Source organism: Protomyctophum bolini (genome assembly GCF_963924005.1).
Source record: "Protomyctophum bolini genome assembly, chromosome: 9".
In the NCBI taxonomy this organism is placed as follows: domain Eukaryota; kingdom Metazoa; phylum Chordata; class Actinopteri; order Myctophiformes; family Myctophidae; genus Protomyctophum; species Protomyctophum bolini.
This window is the reverse complement of record NC_137870.1, coordinates 39,247,595-39,270,927: the sequence shown is the minus strand read 5'-3', so window position 1 is coordinate 39,270,927 and position 23,333 is coordinate 39,247,595. Positions and strand designations below refer to the sequence as shown.

The 23,333-nt window shown below is 43.3% G+C and overlaps 3 protein-coding genes across 3 annotated transcripts; all 3 read right to left on the bottom strand.

Moving 5' to 3' along the window:
* Positions 1-468: 468 nt before the first annotated feature.
* Positions 469-15,721, bottom strand: mindy4b (MINDY family member 4B; the record flags this gene model as incomplete). The annotated part of the gene is made up of 11 exons (XM_080772064.1): positions 469-614; positions 1,906-2,086; positions 2,933-3,109; positions 3,799-3,871; positions 4,070-4,140; positions 4,991-5,056; positions 6,709-6,874; positions 6,998-7,095; positions 13,392-13,511; positions 14,542-14,724; positions 15,617-15,721. 11 exons carry the CDS (start codon positions 15,719-15,721, stop codon positions 469-471), a joined length of 1,386 nt encoding a protein of 461 aa, XP_080628190.1.
* On the bottom strand, positions 10,342-10,809 carry LOC308321226 (28 kDa heat- and acid-stable phosphoprotein-like; the record flags this gene model as incomplete). The annotated part of the gene is made up of 1 exon (XM_080772065.1): positions 10,342-10,809. One exon carries the CDS (start codon positions 10,807-10,809, stop codon positions 10,342-10,344), a length of 468 nt encoding a protein of 155 aa, XP_080628191.1.
* Positions 15,722-20,530: 4,809 nt separating the features above from the next.
* On the bottom strand, positions 20,531-23,236 carry clrn1 (clarin 1; the record flags this gene model as incomplete). The annotated part of the gene is made up of 3 exons (XM_080772063.1): positions 20,531-20,796; positions 21,801-21,980; positions 22,981-23,236. The coding sequence occupies 3 exons, from the start codon at positions 23,234-23,236 to the stop codon at positions 20,531-20,533; spliced, it is 702 nt and encodes a 233-aa protein (XP_080628189.1).
* Between the last annotated feature and the right edge of the window lie 97 nt (positions 23,237-23,333).

Genomic DNA, 23,333 nt, shown 5'->3' with positions numbered 1-23,333 from the left:
AAGGTTACATGTGCATGTGCACAACAAGATGTGCACATGCACACACTACAGTGGGAGGGACACGCGACAGGCCAACAGCACACACACACCAAGGCCCGCCCCCCCCCCCTCAATCCTGATTGGATGAAGGCTGGGCCACCTAGCCAAAAAGGTTTTTTGACCCCCTGGGGTTAACTGGGGACAGGGAGGAACTCCTTGGTTAGCACTCTATAGTATAGGATTTTCACAAGAAAACAAAAAAAGAAGTGATATTTGAATTAAGTGAATTCACTGAATGTACCTAAAATTGTTGAACTATTTTTAACTAATTCGAGATCGCGAGAACATCCCGCACTCATAGAAGCACCAGAGAGACAGCAGTCAGACTCGGCACCATGGGCAGCGTTCAACATACAAAAGGCATTTTTAGTGGCAAGTCTTTATTCTTTTTTCACCACAACAATAAAGTTGTTAATGTCAGTCAGTCAGTCAGTAGAAGGGGGCGTGTCCATTCCAGAGGATAAAGGCTCCTGCCCATTTAGTCCTGATGGTCATCTCCAGAGAGGGGAACCTCTTCTCTGCATCTCCGCTCGCCTCACCTCCTCGCCACGCCTCCCAGTGGTGGGAATGAGTGTCTGCAGTGCAAACACAGCATTATGCATTGAGTTGAGTGGTGGTTCTCAAACCTTTTCATGACAACTCCGCCATGGTTGTTTAACCCATTCTGACCGGGCACCCATTTTGGTGTTGGCATCATGTTATGCTTTAGCTATTGAAAAATAGCAGATCTACAAGCTCATATCGCGCCACCGAGTGGCGCGATACGAGCTTGTAGGTCTGCTATTTTTGAAAAATTCGAAGAACGACTGACATTTTTAGAATCTGATCTCCGGTCAGAATGGGTTAATCAGACCAGTGTGTGTCCCGTGGAAACCTCGTATGAATCTGATCTCAGGTCAGAATGGGTTAAACCCTAGCTTCCCTATTCTGGGCATGTCAAGGTGAACGTTCTGCTACTTGTTATGCTTTTGTGTTTGACGCTGTAGCAGAATCAGAATCATCTTTATTGTCACTTCATCACCGTTTTGAGTGAAATTAGTTTTTGCGCATACATAGTTCCCATCGTTAGTTCCCATTTTTCTTCTTTCCCAAAGAAGAGGGGGGGGGTTAAGGAGATCAAGGCAGGAAAGAAAATGTTGTATCTTGTTCCACAAACACTTGTAGGGTCTCTCTTAGCTTATTTACAAACGGCACAGCTGTAGGGTCTCGTCTTATTTACAATAGAAATAATTGGTTTTCGGAAAAACAAGCTCGTTTCACAAACGGCACAACCGTATTAGGGTCTCGTTTTTTTGGACGGCAAGAGTGTATCGAGCAGATCATAAAATTAATTCATTGCGAGAACTGAAGGTCAGAGGTCCTTTGAGGGATGACTGACTGTAAGCTTCAGTTTCTTACCAGACAGTGGCCTTGTGGTTAGAGTGTCCGCCCTGAAACTGGGAGGTCGGGGGTTCGATCCCCGGCCGGGTCATACCAAAGACTGTGAAAATGGGACCCAATGCCTCCCTGCTTGGCACTCAGCATCAAAGGGTTGGATCGGGGGGTCAAATCTAATCTACTAATCAAATGATTCCCGAGCGCGGCACGGCTGCAGCTCACCGCTCCTTGGCTGCGGCTCACCGCTCCAAGAGATGGGGGTCAAATGCGGAGAACAAATTTCACTGCGGTAACGTGTGTGACAAATCGTATGACTTTGACTTCTCACGTCCCTCTACCATATCGACGAATGTCATGGAAAACGATGGCACAGAACTGACAAAACTGACGGAATCGGTACGAAAACAACAGTAAGGGGTCCTCTCGTCGCCCCTTCGGCCTTGACCCCTAAATAAAAGTAAGACGACAAACAAACAGACGTATACGTACCTATAGTAAGTCTTAAAGTGCGCTTCATACTGGGCTGTCCGTTATAGTAGTAGAGGTTAAACAGGTGCTCGCTCTTCCAGTCCGACAGCAGAGAGCGACTGGCGCTGAACAGAACATTGTAGGTTCCATTGATGCAACACAACCACACAGGCAGCATGGGCGTCTTCAGCATGCTGCCTACCTATACAACACACACACAGTATAGCATTAACAGTATTATCACAGCATGGGGGCCAATGTATTTCAGCCCACATACAGTACAGTACATACAGTACATACACCTGAAATGGGACATTCTGCACAATGAGTACTTTTACTTTTGGTACCTTAAGAACCAGTGGTGGAAAAAGTACTCAATTGGCAGACCCCGCCCACCACGGCTCATGCTGTTGGAGCTCAAGCCAAGCAGCAGCAGGTGTGTGTGTGTGTGTGTGTGTGTGTGTGTGTGTGTGTGCATGCGTGTGTGCGTGGCGTGCGTGCATGCGTGAAGCAGTATAGTGCTGGAACAGATGGTTGACATTGCAGTCCCTGGCTGCCTGCAGTGGGGAATTTGTGACAGAGGTACAGTATGGAGTTTTTTTTGTTTTGGTTGTTTATGGATGGTCACTAGAGAGTGAGAGATTTCACATGTGTTTGTTTGTACCTCCTGTACGTTGGCTTGTGTCTCTTCCAAACTGCGTTTCGACGACGACGATGATGAACTAGAAATGCACTCTGTCGAGGTGCCAACTTGTGCCTTGCACACTAGAGGTATAGGCCATACATGGCCTATACCTGTGTGCAAGCACAGCGCGCAAGTATGCTACTAACAAATGTCTATTACAACTGCTGTTCTAAAGCATTTAGACCTGTTATTGACCTTATACCAAGGTATAAGGTCAATAAGGGACCACCATTCTTACCCACGTTTGTAGCCGGTCAAAATGAACAAATGTAGTTTGTTCTGCTGTAGCATGCATAAGGTAACAGCGGCCTCTTTATAGCCACTAAGCTATATGGACTCCAGTGTAGTCCGGGTTAGGCTGACCTGAGGCAGGGTGTTTCTGTCCAGCTGTTCGCGGCTCCAGTGAAGGTATCCCACGTGACTGCGGGCCGTGACCCCGTGCAGAGGCCTGTCCAGCGGACTGCCGTCCTCTCCGTCCAACACTGTCCCGTTGAAGACGTTGGGAGTGGCTCTGCCCGTCAGCAACAGGTTCATCATCTCCTGCAGAGCAACCACACGCACACGCCATTGAGTCATAAAGGACAGAGTGAGGACCCCCCCCCGCTATTCATTTCAATAGAAGTTTCTCAGTGGAGTTTTGAAGCACCCGGAAGACTGCCAGTACCATTATAACTCAATGACTTGAGTGAGCGGAAGTTGAGGTTTCCGGGTTGATGCACGTTACGCAACATGACGTCACTGAAAGTCCGTCCACCTCCATGAATGTGCTGCAGTTCCACTTTTGGCCAGTAGGTAGCACCTTCAATGTTATAGCCAGCCCTGGGGGCTTGGCGCACACACGCACTTGTTACGACTTGTACTGCTGATTGTGAAGACATCAAAAATGTATACGATAGCAATTTTATTATTGCAATTCTTACCATTTTGCTTTTGTCATTTTTAACCGTAGCCTAGCCTGAGTTATAGTTCCGTTCCGGAGCGCAGCGAATCAGGCTGGAACCAAGTTGCACTGCAACTTCTAGGTCTTAAATTGTGCGCAACTGTTCTCCACAACTCCATAAACCCCTAACCATAACCTCTAATAAGCCTAATCCTAATAATAATAACAGCCATGCAGGGCAATTTTCCTCACATAATCTCAAATTCAACTGTACTTGTTGTGTTGTTGTGGATAGAACTCCTGAAGTCGTATAGATGTTCATGTGAGCTGTAGACAGACTGTTGTTTACCTGTCGACAGGTGAACGTTCCCATCCTGAGCTGCAGCAGATGAGAGGTGCTGGAGTCCAGGTCCTCCCTCAGCCTGGCACGCATGTACGCACGCGCACACGTACGCACGCACACACACACACACACACACACACACACACACACACACACGCAGGGTGATATTTGGGATTTGGGATGATACTGTGGTTTGGGCTGATATTTGGGTGTTGGGGTGATACTGTGGTTTGGGGTGATATTTGAGTGTTGGGGTGATATTTGAGTGTACCTTTACCTGTTGACTGTTCTAGAGCAGATGAGACTGTAGAGAAACAGAATAACTCCATGGCAGCCCTCTTCTTTAAACTGTAAACAAGACAGAAAAAATATGCATCTTGCTTGCAATGAATGAATAGACCATGTGACACGGTGTGTGTGTGTGTGTGTGTGTGTGTGTGTGTGTGTGTGTGTGTGTGTGTGTGTGTGTGTGTGTCTGGAGGTGGCGTGGCCTAACTCGGGGGGTTCCCAAACTTTTTCACGTCAAGGACCCCCAAAATGATACTCATTTCATTAGCCTGCGGAATTAGCCTGTTGAAAATATATGCCCATAAGAGAAGATTGTTACGGCTCCAGCAGTGATTTTCAGCCATTTTCGTTTCAAGGCCCCCCCCCCCCCCCCGCGGTTTCACCTGAATTAGGCTACGGTCCCCCCCCCCCCCATTTAATGACATTTCTATCTCTGGGACCCCAATCTATATTGTAAAATCACAGTTAATTTAACTCTGAGAGTGTACAAATGGAACCAAAGGGACTCTAATGGGTCCATTTGGTTCCATTTTTTTACACTCAGAGTTTCAGACCCATATAAGGGACCATTTGGTTCCTATAACTATCATTTAGCTGGGGACCCCCTGGAACTCTCTCAAGGACCCCTGCTTCGGGTTCATTTCCCAATACTGTCTGTGTATGCTGTAGGCTTGTTTATTTTGGCTCGGCAGCAGACTGAACTCAGAATGGAAAGAAACACACATGATGGCATAATGTGTTTCCTCTTCAAATCTTCTGCCCAGTCAAATGAAGAGCATGAGGAATTCAAAAATATTTATCTACTTGATTATCTATAATTATGACATGATTACTGATAGACAACATAGTCAAAACCAGGCATAGAGCATAACAATAATAATAATAATAATGAATAAATATGAAGACTCACACACTGGATGTGTTCATAGATGAATCTCCTGACCTCCTCCTTGATGTTGAAGGTGAAAAGCTGCAGCTATACAAACACGACAAACACAGTTCAAAGGTCATGAGCGTTATTCACTATACTTAAATACAGCAATGACAGTCATATTACATTATCACAGTGTTGACTGTGATAATAATTGTTTTATAGGCTTTAATTACGTTTTTTATTTATTTAAACCATTATTTAACCAGAGCAGTCTCTGGAGATTGAAGAATTTATTTTCACTGTTAAGTGTTTTCTTTCGTGTTATTGAAACCCTATATATGGGGGAGGCAGTGAATCAGGAGGAAGAGTGGCCGCTTGGGAATTGGAAGGTTCAATTAAATTCAATTGATTAATGTGCTCTTCTGACACATTCCTATTTGGATGAGGGCTTCCATCTCATTCGACCACGTCTATCCACGGTAACGGCACAAATGTATGCCTTCTCCGTCTGCAACTGTGTTTAGCCTACTCCTCATTCATCTGCCACATTGTTTCCTTCATTTCCTTTATTTGATGCGGATTGCATTCACACCTACAGTGAATCGAAGTCAGGTGCGCTTGGAAGCGAAGTGAAAACCCCATTTTTGGTGAACTAGAATGTGATTGTTTGATCCTCACCAGAATTCGAATGAGCCTTCACACCTGCCAAACGAAGCGCACTTTCCGACAATTCGCAGGATTCGTTTTAATCGCATGTATTACCTTCCTTGAGCAAGACTTTGAACCCCTAATTGCTCCCAGTGGTTGCCACCATTGGTGTGTGAATGTGGGAAGTGAGGACGCTGGTGTTGACCTTTTGCCACTTCACCTCCCAATGTATAGGAAATAGGAATGCATGGGCCATTGTAAAGCACTTTGAGTAAGCACTCTGCATATAAAAGTGCTACAAAAATGCAATCCATTATTAATGTAATGCACGTTGTAAAGCACTTGGGATAAAAGGTGCTATATAAATGCACCATTTACCATTTCTATAATTAGATGACCACGTCCCCTAGGCCCATAGGGCTCGATACTTGGTCCACTCTACACTTAATTGCCTGGCCTTTACACCTTTGCTTTTCTTTCTTTTTTTCCTCTATTGCTCTGTAAAACACTTTGAGCTGCATTTAAAGGTGCTTAACTAACTACTGAAAATCATTTAGAGATTGTTCAACTAGCCGATCTACATTGACACATTGTGAGCTTGTAGATCGAAATTCGAAATCGAAAGATTTGAAATATTTAAAAGAGTTAAAAACATTGTAAAAAATAGCAAAGACATTTAGGGATAAGGGGTAAGGCAAGATAGGACCCCAAATTACTTTTCTGAAATTGGCAAGCTCACAACTATTTTTGCTATTTCACATTAGGGGCCACAGCCAGATGCTATGGCTATTTGAGGATACTTGACATGGAATGGTTTGGGAACCCCAACTCAGAGTGGGGTCCGGGGACCCCCAGGGGTCCAAGGGAGTTCTGTGGGCACTTTCGAATGCACTTCACAATGTGCATAACATTCACCTATTCACATGCACATTCCCCGCTGGTGAGCAACCTGCTCATCATGGGAGCAGTTTAGGGCTTCAGAGTCTTGCTCAAGGACACTTGGACGCTACCTCAACTGGGAACTCGAACTGGGAACCTTACGAGTACTGCCGCCCCAATAATCGGCCCCATCATGTTGTTTACGTTGTGCACAGAGATGCACACACCCGCTCTGTGAAGGTGTCCAGTTTGTAGTCCAGGTGGGGGGTGATGCAGTAGTCTGCTGTCACCAAGGTCACGGTGGCACTGCTCTGGTCTCCCGCTGACCACAGGATGTCACACAGAGCGGCGGACAGCGCTCTGTCCTGCTGTCTGTCCCCCACCTCCCTGAGGCTGGCAGACAGATTCCACAAATACCTTCTAAATCACACTTTCAAGACTTTTTCTGAAGACTAGTTGAAAACCAGCAAACACTGCTAGATGATGTTTGAAGTTTAGTCGTGTAAAAGATCTGACCTCTGCAGCGAGCAGCTCTCTGCATCAGGATGTCTGCTGAACAGCAGGTGTTTGATGACGAAAGCCTGGACCACCATCTGAATGGCACATGCTCCTCCCTGACACACATGCACGCACGCGCACAGCCGCGCGCGCACACACACACACACACACACACACACACACACACACACACACACACACACACACACACACACACACACACTTTCAATGATTTATGTCCACAAAATGGTCACAAAAACACACTTCAGGTTCAAAAAACAAAACGTATGAATGACAATACATAGCCTACAATAAGCAACTAAACATATTGTACATACACTCAAATAACAATACGTTTTGAAAGTACAGTAGGTAAATGTACTGAGATTGCTATGGTGAAGAATACACATACACAAGAATACACAGTCTTTAAGGTTGTTTGTTGTACTTGTATTCCATTGGACATCCTTTTCCTGTAACGATAGCTCGTTTTTATATATTTGTTGTTATTTGTCATGTTGTCAAAGTTAAACTCTAGGTAAATGTACTGAGATTGCTATGGTGAAGAATACACATACACAAGAATACACAGTCTTTAAGGTTGTTTGTTGTACTTGTATTCCATTGGACATCCTTTTCCTGTAACGATAGCTCGTTTTTATATATTTGTTGTTATTTGTCATGTTGTCAAAGTTAAACTCTCTTTGGGTGTTTGGAATCTGTCGAAGTAATCTTGAACGTGTCTGTCTTCTCTTGCAAATTATAGGTCTGCCTGTGGCGGCCTTTCTCGGTGGCGAGGTTGTATTCATTGAGTCTGACTCTGTACATAATGTTTTCCTTATAGGACGGATTCACCAAAAGGGAAAAAGTATTCACATTGAAAACATTAGGCCGATGCTGGATGAGCTGAGCAATGTCCGCTGGGAAAGTGCATGGCCTTCCAGTTATGCAAGAGGGTATAGCCTAGGCCTATGTTGTACCTGTTGCCAGAGTACGCACTTAGTGCAGTATAATAATAATAATAATAATAACTTTATTTATATAGCACTTTTCTATAGTTAGCCAGACAACTATTCCACAATCTCTGAATGATAGTCTGGAACTACAACGAGTTAGGAAGCTTCCATTTCTTATATGTCATAGGGATCCCAAAAATAGAGATAGGCATGTATAAAATAAAATAAGGGGGGTGAATGTTTAGTGAGTTGAGCTTTCCTAGACCTGTGATGTGACTCCCCAATCACCCATATTCAGGACAGCTGTGACACCTGGCTGCTGACTGAATAAAAGGGAGCCACACCCGGCCACCAGACTGAGTAGCTTGCTGGCTTGTTGTGGTTGCCTGGTGGTGTGTTGGGTTTAGGTGCAAGGGAATCATTGATGGTATGCAGTAGGCACAGTTTCATGTGTTTTGATAAATGTAAGTTTTGAGCAAAATCGGAATGTTCCTTAAATCTTGCAGGGCAGGCATTGACAGTGGGAATCCCCACTTCTTCCCCCCACATGTTGTAGGCTTACAACCTTGTCTGCCATTAGCTGCTGATGGTTCAGTGGCATGGCGCCTCGAGTCATATGGCCTCGTATGCCGACTGCATGCGGCGCCCTTCAGCTCCGGTTCGGTGTCATGCTGCATATATGGACCAGAGCACTGACGTAGTGTGGCCCTCTTCATTTGAGGTAAAGGGCTGCCTATATTGTATTTGTATTGTTTTAAATTGTAATAAGTATTTATTAATATTGTCCTTTTTGTTTTATTAAGAAGAGCTCATAATTTGCCTCTGCTATTTTTGTTCCTATATTTTTGGTTGTTTTGTTTGTGAAAACCAGCTGTTTTAGTGATTTTAAATGAATAGTAGTTCCTCAGAACCGTGTACATTTGGCCCCAGCCGTGCCAGTATAGCAGGTATCAACACTACTGGGTTGGTCATGGGTGGTATAGGCTGTGTTTGGGATTTAGTATAGTCTGCTAGTATGCTTGTCTTGCCGTGTGTGGGCTCTTTGGTGGCGGTTAGTTAGACATTTCCCTTCTCTTTCCTCACTCCCTGCCTCTCTCCTGTGTCAGGATGTTTAAAACCCCTGCTACCTGGTATAGTATGGCATATAGGCCCTTAACTGTCATATTCGTAATCCCTTTTCATATTGATTGGTTTAGTAATGAAGTCATTTTAACTAAAAAGTGGTCTAACGCAGAGCGTTAGACCACCTTTTATTTTTAAAACACATGTATTTATAGTGGGCAGAAACAGGATTGCGGGCAAGTGCATTATGACAATGAGCAAATGGCCCAGCCGACCGGGAATTGAACAGAGGGCTCGCTGATTAGGCCGTGGCGCCCAGGTGGGTGCAAGTCAAACACTCTAGTTATTAATGACTAGTGCTTTCTTTGGCCTCTTCAACCTCCTTTTCTTTTTTTCTCTATCTATTATACTGTAGACCTCCCTCCAAGGCTCCAGAAAAAAAAATCTCTTATATTAGTTCTGTGACAGATGCAAGATGCATCTGAGGTAGTACAACACTATCGTATATAATTGAGACTATTTAAGCCATTGTTTATATCAATCTTTACATCAGTCTTCAGTGCCCAGGGGTGTAGAACAAATTATAATTAAAATATGAGATAAAAAATAAAAATAGATCCTGGAAGGATTAATATCATTTAAAACATTGTGACTATACTTTAAGGTTTTAAAGTGTACTACCTCTAGTATGAAGCTGACTTTTTGTGACCAGCCCATGACATCAGTCATCTATGATGACTATGATGTCAGTTCAGTCAGACAACTCACGAATAAATGTACCAATATTTATTACAGAATGAGTAACAAGTGTGCATATGATATTTGACTTGGCGTTCGGCTCTGCTGGATTTCTCCCTGCTCGGCACGATTAAGCAACAACATAAAACATAAAGAGCAGGGAGATAGATTATACAATAACCCCCCCCATGGAGAGCATAAATAGCAAAGCCCACCGGTGGTGTTGGGAGCAAACATCACATACAACCAGGAACCATGAGCAGAGGAAGGCAGGAAGAGAATGCAGTCTAGTGAGCTTAAGTAGCCTGCCCAATTGGTCAGCTGACTGCCGCATCGGCGAATGACGTGTGGGACTTATACGCCCACAAGTAATGCAGCATGTTAACCCCTTGAGTATAGTATGTGCCTTTGAGCATGGCATGAACCCCCTCGAGTATGTCTGCCTGAACTGACTTGCAAGCTACGTCTCATTTGTCTACTGACTCTACTGTATGTTTATTTGTGTTCCTGTAAATATTAACGTTATATCATTATAAAATCGTAATGTTTTCTTAACTAGTTTTCTGCACAGCTTTGTCTGTCCGTCCGTTTAGCACGGGAATGTGCTCAGCTGATTGGCTGACTGGCTCTGTTCCCAACCTCCTTCTCCTTCCTAAGCTCGTCTCTCTTCTTGGCCGCCTCCTCTCTCTGTTTCTTGATGATGGCCAGCCTGGCCAGGTCATTCTTGGCCTGATCCGTCTTTCCCTCGCGGTGTAGCTTGTCGTATCGCTCCTTGGCCCTCTGCTTCTCCATCTCCTCCCTCTCCCTGCGCGAGAGCTCTACGGGCGCCGTGTTCACGTCCAGCTCACTCGCCTTCTTTCCGCTTCTCTGCGGCGTGCGGTTGGGATTATCGATTTCGATCAGCCTCTCCACGGGACTCTTCTTCTTGCACTCCTCCTCCTCCTCTTCACTGCTGCTGTCCGAGTCGGATTCAGGGCTCTCCTTCTCCTGCATTCTCATCTGTCTTTCGATCTCCTCCGGGTTGCCGAACCGCCTCGTCTGGCCCTTGTGGCTCTTCTTACCACCTCGAGGCATGCTGAGATATCTAATTGAAATGAAAACTTAAACTGGTGTTGAACCCACAAGTCACTGAAAAGTGAATGTTGCATTGCATTGTCTTCCCTGGGATATATATATGGTTCTTGGCCCATCGGTGATGTCACTTTGATGAGGTCAGTCGGCTCCAAATTTGGGCAAGGGTTCAAGCACAGCTATGTAAACAAGGAGAGGATCACTTTCTTGATCCGGCCAGAAGAAGAGAGTGGGGACACACTTTGATCTTGCGGGGTGCTATATGGGTTATAGTTCCAAACATTGGAACTAGCCCATATATTGAGATAGAATCTGCACATCCGCATTCCATTGTTACAATTGGAGTAAGTGTTGTGTTGTCACTCTCATACTAGATCACGCTGGATCCGGCAATTCCAGCTCTCGGATAGTCAAGCACCAGAAGACTGGCGCGGGGACTGGGAAGGCATCCATTGAGGTGGACAAGCTTTTATGAATAGAGGAAATAAAAAATAAAAAATATCATTTGATTGAGGCACCTGAAGAGCACAGAGTAAGTTTCTGACTCGGAAAGGAAATCCGACGAATCTGCCAGAGAAAATCAGTCGGAAACGTTCTCTGTGCTCTTTTATGAATACAATTACATATCATCCACATCCAAGCGATCAGAAAACAAAGTGTGATATGTCTTTTATTGGCCCGGCACTGTGCGCGAGAATTCTTATACGCACACCAAAGTGCTTGTAGCGGTGCCGGTCCACGGGTGAATAAACTGGAGAGGGGAATCTTGGAAGAAACAAGAACGTGGCTGCACACACTGATAGCCATAGTGCCAATATTCTAGTTTTATAGGATTTAGGACGCAGAGTATAAGACATGAAACAAACGTTTCGGCTGTAAAGCCTACGGCACTTTCTCGTTTTATTGTCCTGATCCAATCCATTTGACAAAGGTCACAATCGTTAAAGTGTTTAATGAATCATACGCTTGTTCACAAAACATCTTACCTTACCGTATTTACATAGCATTTGGTTTTTAAGTGCCTGTACAAGTGCCACAGCGGTTGATTGGTTTGGGTTGGGTGACTAGCTGCCACAGCGGTTGATTGGGTTTGTGTTTGGGTGACTGTACACGTGCCACAGCGGTTGATTGGGTTTGTGTTGGGTGACTGTACACGTGCCACAGCGGTTGATTGGGTTTGTGTTGGGTGACTGTACACGTGCCACAGCGGTTGATTGGGTTTGTGTTGGGTGACTGTACACGTGCCACAGCGGTTGATTGGGTTCAGGTTGGGTGACTGCACGAATGAAACAGCAGCTGATTTGTGGTGGAAACATAATACTGCAGGAAAAAGTCAGTTTGGGTCATTGGCCATGGGAGCCAGAGCGGTAGAGCATTTGTTCCCATACAATAGGCCTACATGTGAAGTGCATTCTGCCCCATACATGCTTCACCAGAGACTCTGATCAATGTCTGCTGTTCTGTTCATCACACATTTATAACATTATACAGTAAATATATCGTCTCTGTTGTTGAGTGGAAACCTCGTAATGTCCAAAAACTTGGACATTACTTTTCAGGAGTCAAATTCAAAAATGGCAAAAGTATAGAAGATGTGCAAACTCGAAACGCATCGCTTTTGTGCCGCGTTTCAAGCTTGCAGTTTGTTTTTGATGCTTGTTTTGTTGTGACGCTGTAGTGTGGTCAAGTAGGGTGTTTATTTATTTATGTGAGTGAAGTGAGGTGAACTGAGGTTCCCAGTTCGATCCCGGGCTCCCCCAGCTTGAGTTAGTGTTGATGTGTCGTTGAGCAAGACGCTGAACCCCGGCCTAATTGCTCGCGATGTGCGCCCTCTTTTCCTTTGACTCTTTAGTCTGTCTCGCCAGACTATAAACTGTCTGTAAGATAACATGTTCCAATTAAGGACCCTGACATCTAATGACACTTTTAGGATATGGGCACAGTGAACACTTACACGTCACTTTTCTCTTGCGTTGCACTGATTTGAAATGTACACTATATATTTGTTTTGGGATGGGATATGGAGAGGACACTGTAAACTTTTGTTGTTGTTGTTTTTTCTGCATAGTGCAGGATAGTTGTACAGGTGTAGAATACTATTGTATACTGTTGTATATACGACAATACTTTCCTTACTCCTGTAACTCTTAACTGCTGTGCATGCTGCTCTGGACTACTGAAATTTCCCCGTGGGATCAATCTAGTTTCTATCACAGAACCAATGCAAACTTCAAAGATTTCACATTGGGGCGGTGATATGACGCAGTGGACGTTTAAGCTTGTTAGCAGTCCTTCAAGGGGCTCAAACCCATGCATAATTTAATCTAGATTTGATGCGTCAGTATTATGTGGAGCTATTTGACTACTAATATGTCTGGCTATGCAAGACTATACTTGCTCGTGGGCATGGCTTGAATACTGTTGTTACCGATTCCATATTATCGTACTATAGGTCTGATCATTCAAGTTAGTTGGTTGCCGTAGTAAGTATAGTAGCAGTTTAAGTATCAGTATTAACAGCAGCAGTATTATAGTAGTAGTAATAGTGGTAGTAATATAATAAAGGCAATGGTATTTGAACTCACTCTCTCTGCCTCCAGAGCATAGGCCAGTTCTGAAAAAGGTTCTCTGAACTTGAAGAAAGATTTCCTCCACTCGTAGTTGAAGACGTGAAACGTTCCACCGAACAAAATCTTCCTCAGGTTCTGTAAAACAACAAAGACATAATTAAACCATAAAATTGTAGAAGCCAATGTGTGTGTGTGTGTGTGTGTGTGTGTGTGTGTGTGTGTGTGTGTGTGTGTGTGTGTGTGTGTGTGTGTGTGTGCGCCCAAAATGCACAAGTGCTTGTGCACATGTAGGCCCGTTTTAAACAAAAGGCCTCAAATCATGAACGCAGCTTGGAATTTACGTGGAATCTTTCACAGACGTTCCTACTAGGCTGAGGGATATATCCCACCCTTTTCACATTGGCTTGTTATAGCGCCACCAACAGGTGGATTTTTGCAAAACACATTTTTGGAACAAAATCATCCAATTGCCATCAAAGGCGTAAGAAGAAATGGCACCCTTTTTACATTGGCTTATTATAGCGCCACCACCAGGAGATCACAACCTGACCTGCCCTGGTGGAGACCTGTGCCCCGAGGGGCTCTTTTCCTAATTAGTTTTATAACTAGTTACTGGAAAAAGTAATTACATTACTTTAAATAATACGTTTCTTTAGTTACTTTCCAACACTGTCAACTGCTAGAGGAGATAACTGCTCTCATTGGTCGATCTGCCACTTGACAGCGCCATAAATTAATAAGAAGATGACTGGACTGCTGTGTGACACACACACACACACACACACACACTGACACACAGAGAGCTGGTCATCGTTCGTTGATGGTGTCAGGTAGCCCGCTCGTATTTCTATAGAAATACATCCCATAGTAGAGTGGACTGTCCCACGAGCATCCAGTCTATAGAAATACATCCCATAGAGTGGACTGTCCCACGAGCATCCAGTCTATAGACCAAACTGACACAAGCATGCACTAATAAGTAGTTAGTTATTTATTTTATTTGTATTTATTTATTTTCCATATATCCCACATGAACCCTATAGCATCCCTGTTCTGTTCGGGGCAAGTCGTTACGGGTGAACTTTCAACGATAGGCTTCAACGATAGGCGAGGGAGAAAACATACAGGGTTGAAGCTCTTAACGAGTCATTAGTCTGAGACCCACCACAGCCAGGTCGGGGGTGACGGACAGTCCGCCGAGGCTGGGGGACACTGCCAGAGTTCTGGGGACGGAGTATGGGGTCGTGGCGAGTCTCCTCCTGCAGGTTCCTCCTTTAGCCTGATGAACGCCTGCAGGAGGAGCGTTCGCCGAGACCTCCTCATTCTCCTCTTCTTTCTTCTCAGCCCTCTGGAATGCACGCAGCGCACACAGACATACACAACACACTGACACACAGGGTACACAGACCACACGGCTCACATACAGTGAACTAACATAGTAACACAAATAGGGTTGGGAACCTTAATTAGGACTTAACTATTCCTGTTCCTTAACGATTCCCTCTTACCGGTCCGGTTCCTTAACGGTTCCCTTAAAGTTCCTATAGGAACCTTACAGGTCTGTAACTCTGAGAGAGTACAAATGGGTCCATTTGGTTCCATTTGTGCTCTCTCAGAGTGAAATTAAAACGTTTGAGAACCACTGGTATAACAGACGTCAAGTCCACTACAATCTTTGGAATCTTTGCAGGGCAAATTCTCTACTTTGGGGTTTCCGGTTTCAGATGGTCATATCTTCTTCATTATTTTTCCAATTTCAATGAACAATACATCATATGAAAGATTACATTATGTAGTTTCATAATAGTTTTCATAAAAACTGAAAAATGACCATGGCCCCCTTGTTTATCAAACCACTGTACTCGGTCACATATACCAGCTCTGACATTGTGATGAAAAACTGTTCCAGAAATGGTTCCAAATATGATGGAACCGATTCCGGTTCTTCAATTTCTGAACCGGGTCTAAAAAATAGAACTGTTCCGACCGGGTCCCAACCCTAAACACAACACACAGACACACATGGTGCATGCAACCTTTCAGCTGTCCTAGTCCTACACTTGCTCTCTCCGACACTGAACCCCTCTCAGCTCAGTTCGTTTCATAGCTAACAAGAAAATGGCCCAAATCATTGATTTCAAAGATAATAATATCACAATCTAATATTTGAGACATATTTTTTTATATTTGTCTTCTTAATATCTTGCATATCTTAAAATAAACATTTTTGTTAAACTCACATCAGGGACGCTGTCCAGTTGATGCTGCAGCAGCTGGATGTACCCCAGAGTGCCGTGCCGTTGCAGTGCTGGTATGGAGCGGACCAGCTCCTGGTAATCTGTCATCACTTTGACCTAGTACTGTACTTTAACTACAATACTAGCAGTGTATAACAATAACTACTACTACTATTACTACTAGTGTAGTGGTATAGCATTAATGCTGCTACTAGGCTACTAATAGCCTACTAGTGTTCCTACTACAGAGGTGGATGTAGAGAGTAACCTTGCAGTGTCAACAATGAAACTAAATGCCTCTCCGTCCGTCTGCCTCTCTCTCTCTCTCTGTCTCGACGCGCGTGCGCGCACACACACACACACACACACACACACACACACACACACACACACACACACACACGTGACACACGCACAGTAAGTACAGTAAGTACAATAGTGATGTGATCTTTCCATTGGTTTAAATTACAGACAGACAGACAGACAGACAGACAGACACTTACTGTTACGTGTTGAAGTTCCAAGCTGTAAACAAAATTACACCATGACAAGTTGTACTTCTCATGTGCAGGCTAAATGTGTATTACTATTACTGTATCACTGACTGATTAAGTACAGAGACTGTTGATGAATATTGTTGTAATATCTATTCTAGACAGTTCAGTTGTTTACCTGTGGCAGGTGAACACCTGTCTCCACTTGTCCAGGTCAGACAATCTCCTTTTAATGTCCTTCATCTCCTCCTGTCTGTTGACTGCCTCTGTACTCTCCATCTGACAACAGCAACACATGTCATGTAGGCCTACTGTACTAGTACATAAGTACAACCTCGACTTCTACTACTAGGCTATTATTATACTACCACGATTACTACCGCCAACACTACTACTTTCCATTGTATTTGATTCATCAACATAATAAATAACAAATATAGCAGGCTACTGTCATCAGCAAAAACCAAACACTTGTATAAAGGAGAAAAGGGGACAATATTGGCAGTGGAAGACCTTTCTTTGGGAAATTGCATTTACATCCCCTTGAGGTCTCCTGGTGGTTTTTCAGGCTATAGTTTTAAGTAGTAGAATGAGAATTTCCCCATGTTTGTTCAGTTGTTCTATATTTGGGTAGTACCAGATCATTGTCGCTCCCTCTGGTATTGTGGCATCAGCTTGGTTGAAGGCCGACATGGGCATCAATGACAGCTGGAACTTTAGCTGTGTTCTATTTACACACTGAATGGGGCATCATTATCTCTCCTATCACTTTCCCTTGTTTGTGATTCTGCCAGTCTGTCTGTCTGTCTGTAAGTGTGCAGACAGATTGACTGCAGTGACGCCTGTTGGCCTCTGTAGATGTAGCACGACATTCAAGAAGAAACAAGCGGGACAGAAATCAATTCTCTAAGCTGCTGACTAAAATTTCTGTTTTATTGGCCACAAAATCAAGTTAATCATCATGAAATGCTGCTGATGATGAATCAACAGTGACGGCTAGAGGTCAGCAGGGGTAAGGCTGCAGCTGCACTTTTTATTATTTACACAATCAATGTTTTTTATTATATCACAAATGTAAGTCCAACCATAATAAATAAGCACACAACTAAACACTATTTTCTATCATTGTATTTTGTATTACTGTATATAGTGAACACAAATTCGGCAGCCCTACAATGGCCTATAAAATTTCCCAATTGTTTTAAATAATAAAAATAATATACACAATTTAATATATTATATTAATTATATACTAAATGTATAAATGTAGCGATATATTAAATCAACCAACCAAAGAACCTGCCAAACAGCCAACTAATCAATCAATCAATCAATCAATCCATTTATCCCCTACATCAAATATAATATTTTCTTCCATATATTTACCGCCAAGAATAATTCAAAAAAGTTGAGTTCTCTTTTTATAATGGTGTGTAATAATATACACTGTATGGCGTATTACGGTCAATGTAGAACTCACCCTCTCTGTAAACATGGATATTCAAAAAGTTATATGTACTGTAGTATATCTTCAACATAAATGAGGCTATATGAATGAGATCTTACCATAATGGTACAGATGTGTTATTTATTTGATAAAATAAGTGTTAAATAGTTCTGTCTTTGGATATAGTACTCTATAGTTATAGAGTAAAAGGAGTAACTTTCATGTCTCCATGCAGCTCTATAGTAAATAAATATAAACAAACAAATATAAACAAATGCATGTTCAGGACAGGTCAGGATACCAATAATACAACCAACTCACACATGATACAGATTAAACCAGTGTAAACTGGAAGTGATGGCATTAATTTAGCATACTTTGCTTTAACTGGAACACTATGAATTTGAAGCGGATACATTTCTCTCTCCAGCTGTCCTGTTGCTTGAAAATGTGTTTTCTGTTTATTAAAGAGCGACAGACAGGGAGACAGACCCCGGCCTGTTACTGAACAAACACTCTAGTCTATAGCAATGATTACTTAGAGCTTTAAACCTATGACAAATAAAATAAAATGTTTTAACGAAAAACTATCACTTACCCTATATACCTTTAACTTTGACCCTCTCTATACAGATCAGTATTCATATTATAGTTCAGTCCAACTGTCAGTTATTACAACTCGTCTCTTACCTTGTTTCACCATGTAGTCAGGAATGACAGTTCAAGATAAAATGATACACGATCACTCTCTGTCTGTCTTTATCTCTCTCCCTCCCTCCCTCCCTTTCTCTCTCTCTCTTTCTCTCTCTCCCTCAGTCCCTCTCTATCTCTCTTTCCCTTTACCCGCTCTCTCTCTTCCTCCCTCCCTCTCTCACTAGTCACTTCCATATTGATCACAATAACAACCTGCAAATCAACTCAGTCTGTGTGTTGATTTAGATTGATAGCGGCTCTGTGTCTATAGTAACGTCCCTGAGCTCAGTCACACACACACACACACACACACACACACACACACACACACACACACACTTCTGAAGTGCAGACTATTTGGTATCTGAAAAAGTAATAGAGATTTATTTATTTATTGGCCGAAACAAAACCATGCATTCCAATTTCATACAGAACGTGTTGTTAGTAAATAAAACGGACAGATGGCACATACAGAATTGTTACAATGATAACAATGTGTTCAAACAGACTAATAATTTCTTACCAAACATTAATAAATCAGTCTACTGGTTTGTTTGTGCATTGTGTGTTAGAAACATAACTATAGTCTAACCAACACTATATATAAACAGATGCATATTTTTTTAATATTCTGCCATTATAATATTATTATTTCTGGAGGTGACTCATTTTAGATTTTAGCCATATGCTTTGTGCCAATATTTGGATATATTTACATATATATTTGAAAGCAAACATGTTTAACGCAAATCTTCGTTTCTGGGGATCCCTACGTATTTTGCGATGGGGGTCCATGGCCAAATAGTTACACATCATTTTGGGGGTCCTTGATGAAGCTTGAGCATGCACCACTGTTATAAAAGATATTTTATTTCCATACAACTGTACTTAGAAGACATTTTTAGAATCAGCCTCAGCCCTTAATGGGATGACAGAGTCTGTGCCTGTCAACAGGCAGGTGAAATCCTGGCCTTTAATGGGACCTCCCTGTTGAACAAGACACAATCAAACGGAAACACAAACACGTCACCCGAACCCCGCATGGGTGCCTGGCTCTCCTGCGCATTCTTAAGGAGTGCTTGCATGTCTGTTGTCTGTCTGTTGTCCATGTGAGGGAACGCTAGACGCTGTCTTTTCACCCAAACGGAAGAAGAGAGACTTAACAAGGCTTAACGAGCACTTAAGTGAGCATGTGATGGGAGGCTCAACTGTCCCATAAGCCTGGATACTTTCAACAGGACGACACGTAGACTTAGACGAACCTCTGGGTCGATGTGTGTGGTATTGGAGGGTGTATATGGTCATCTCCCACTGGCCAACAGTAGAAGCCTGTGGTTGTACTGACCAGCTCCCAGTGTGACCAACAGTAGTAGACTGTGGTTGTACTGGCCAGCTCCCAGTGACCAACAGACTAGTAGTAGACTGTGGTTGTACTGGCCAGCTCCCAGTGACCAACAGACTAGTAGTAGACTGTGGTTGTACTGGCCAGCTCCCAGTGACCAACAGTAGTAGACTGTAGTTGTACTTGTCATGATTTGTCTGTTGTATACTTGTATTTTGTAGTGATGTCTTAGTGTTTCCTGTTTTCCCTAGTTAAAGTTACTGTTTCCTGTGTTGTCTCACCTGTGTCCTGTTAGTCTCCCAGCCTATCCCAGTGTTGATTTGTTAGTTCTGTTCACCTGTGTATTGTTTTCCCTGTGTCTAATTATACCCTCAGTTCCTTGTGTTCCCCGCTTGAGTATAGTTTATGTTATGGTGTGTCCAGCCCATGTATGTCCTGTGTTGGTATTGGTAAATAAATCGTCATCGTCGTGACAGTACTGGTCAGCTGCCAGGAACCAACAGTATGGTAGACTGGTGGTTGTCCATGTAAATTAGTGTAATTGTATGAAGAAAGATAATACCATTGTTGGCTCGACCTTGTCTGGATAAATACATTTAACATATTGGATTCTTGGTGCCAGTTGGTATCATGTCATGATGCTATTAGTTTGAATGCTTTTCTTTCCCCTTCATTGAGGCAGAAGTGCTCAGTTGCCAAACAATAATGGGATAAGATCTCACCCAGTTCTCCCCTCATGTGAGTCAGCAGAAATCAGTACATCAAACGTGTACTCAGCTGATTTCTTAACTAGAGTTCTGTGAATATAGCTGGTCATGACTTCAACGTAGAATAGAATCATGAATTCAGTAGTTCATGAGTTCAGCGAGTCATGCCTTGAGCAGTTCCTGAGTTCAACAGATCGTGAGTTCAGTGGGCCATGCATTCAGCAGATAATGAGTTTAGTACATGAGATCCGCAGCTCCAGTGTTGAGGTCAGACTCCTTGTCTTCACTGAAGGGGAAGTGAAACCCAGCCAGCCGCACGAGCAGGATGTTGACGGTGTGGACGACGAAGACGAGGAAGAGGAGCCAGAAGCAGCGGTCATAGCGCTCGCTGTGCGTCTGGTAGACGAAGGTGACGTCGTTGAAGTTAGCGATGCGCTCTGACAGGCGATGGAGCTTCACCTCCGAACCAAACAGGACCATCACCAAGAAGCTGCATGCACCTGCACCACCGCATGTATCCGCACGCACGCACGCACGCACGCACGCACACACACACGCACGCACGCACACACACACACACACACACACACACACACACACACACACACACACACACAAACAGAAACACTCAATTTCAGTAGTAGTAGTATGGCTGTGGGGCATAAACTCTGTATCTCTGGGGTAAAACATTGTCGCTGAAAGTGGTTTAAAGCACCACTATAACTGATTTAATAAATACATTTTTTTTTCAATCTTTATGTTAATACAATATAACTTGGGTATAATTTGGGTTTAGTCTCCTTGCTCTAGTATTGAGACATTTACTTAGATGGTGTCAAAGGTCATACAGTCTCACCTATAAAATGACCCTGAGCAAGCAGGCCGGTTCTACTAGTAGCTCAATGGTAAAGAATGTCAGCACTTGCACAGGAAACCAGGTTAAAATCCAGGGTAGAAGAAAAAGCTACAGTACATAGTGCAGCTTTAAGTCTTTCTGTGGGGTTTTATAAATATTGAAACCAATGAAAAATTAATGACAAGAGCTTGTGTGGTATAAATAATTACCACAGGTGGGAGGAGTGTTGCATCTAGAAATAATTTGATTCACCTTGTCAAAAAGGAAACCTCTATTTCAGAAGATCTGGTCATCCATTATTGTCATGCTTAATGGACTGAAGTGAGTGAATTCAATGTTGTTATGATGCACCCCCCCCCCCTAGTGTCATTTATTTTGTTCATTATATTTTTTATTACGATTTGTTGTGATGTAGCTTGTGCCTCGGAGTGTGGTATAGTCATCAGCCATATGTTCTTTTGTCTCATCGTCATTATAAGTCTCTTGGTTAGTTTTTTTTTGTCTTTTTGTCTTTCTTTTTCATTTCTTGTACTGTTTTGTTTATGGTTTATCTTTTGAATCCGTTGACTCTATTTGATGAAATGCCTTGTAAAAAACATTCTAATAAACAGATGTTTTTTTTGTTAAACAGTTGAATGTGTTCCTCACAGCAGTTGAAGCTCCACAGGTACAGTCCCATCGGGCCGTGGAGCGTCTCGTACGGACTGCCAAGACCGTTGTAGAAGAAGAAGCCCGTCGCCACCGACGAGAACACGATCAGGACACAGCAGAAGATCACAACGGTGACATGGAGGCCTACTGGGATTGCATTGGCCAGGTCTGGGAAGACTAGAGAGAGAGAGAGAGAGAGAGAGATGATTAGTAAAGGTCAATGGATGGGGGGGACTTACAGAGAGAGAGGGGGGGTGGGAGAGGTACTATCTCTCTCTGTGTGTGTGCATGCATGCGTGTGTGTGTGTGTGCGTGTGTGTGTGTGTTAGGGCGAGAACAGACCTGTTCTGTGTCACTTCAGTGAAAGCCGCCAAGCCGAAACATCCCCTAATGAGCACTACAGCTCGTTAACACAGCAATAAAGAATCTTTCCTGGCCTGCCATGTTCTGTTCTGTTCTGTTCTGTTCTGTTCTGCCATGAATTGATTTAGTCTTTGTCACATTCAGGTCAAAACTGAACATATTTCCTTTACATTATAACATTACTGTTTGACTGTAAATGTTATAACAAATATGGACAGCTCAGGGTTCTGAACTGATAATCAGTGGCAGTCACTTTGCCAACAGACTTGTTTAACCGGTCTGTCTAAAGCCAGACCAGCAGCAATTTCTTCCAAAACACTCAATGTTCCAAACCACTCGTGCATTCAGAGGAATGTGATTGTATTGGATGCAATGACACACTCTGCTAGCCCTGATTAATACAGTACTACTGCAGACCTCCGAGTTTAATATGATCAGTGACATTACAATCAACCAATAGCAAGGAGTGCCAGGATCAGATCCTAGATCAGTATAGGTGACGGGAAGCAGACAGACATACAGTGCATTACGTGGTTGACTGTTCTGCAGAAACTTTATCTTGTACTGCATGCTGTTGATCACATGATCACATACACATGAAAGCTATCATCCCTATTCTGGGGTAGCCTAAACACAGATGCATAGCAGTATTAGCAGATGTATTATTTTTAGGAAGATATTTAACATAAAGGTAAAACAGGAGGGGGTCAAGTATAGAGCCATGGGGATTCTGGACAATGACGTGGTGGTGGTTAAAGTGGTTAACACATAAATGTTTTAGGTCTTCACGACGTCGTAAACAAACCATACTCACATGAGAATCTCAATGGTCTTCCACCCAGTCCACACTGTTTGACTCTCTCGCCGTGGAACAGCCCGTAACTCACTTTCCCCAAGAACTTGTCCAGCTCATGTCCCGTGGCGTTGACCAGCTCTGCCCCGGTTCGACACAGCACGGTCGCCTGGACCCAGAAGGGAAGGCCCACGGCTACGGCCACGGTCAGAACGGAGCCGAAGCTCAACACGCCGCCCAAGGAAAACATGACTCTCTTCTGCCGGTTGGCAGCCATGATGGGCTACTATAGTCCTTAGACAGTATCAATATCCATTTATTCCAATAATGATGGTGAGACATGGGTCCTTAATTGAAGACGTCCTGGTGACTGT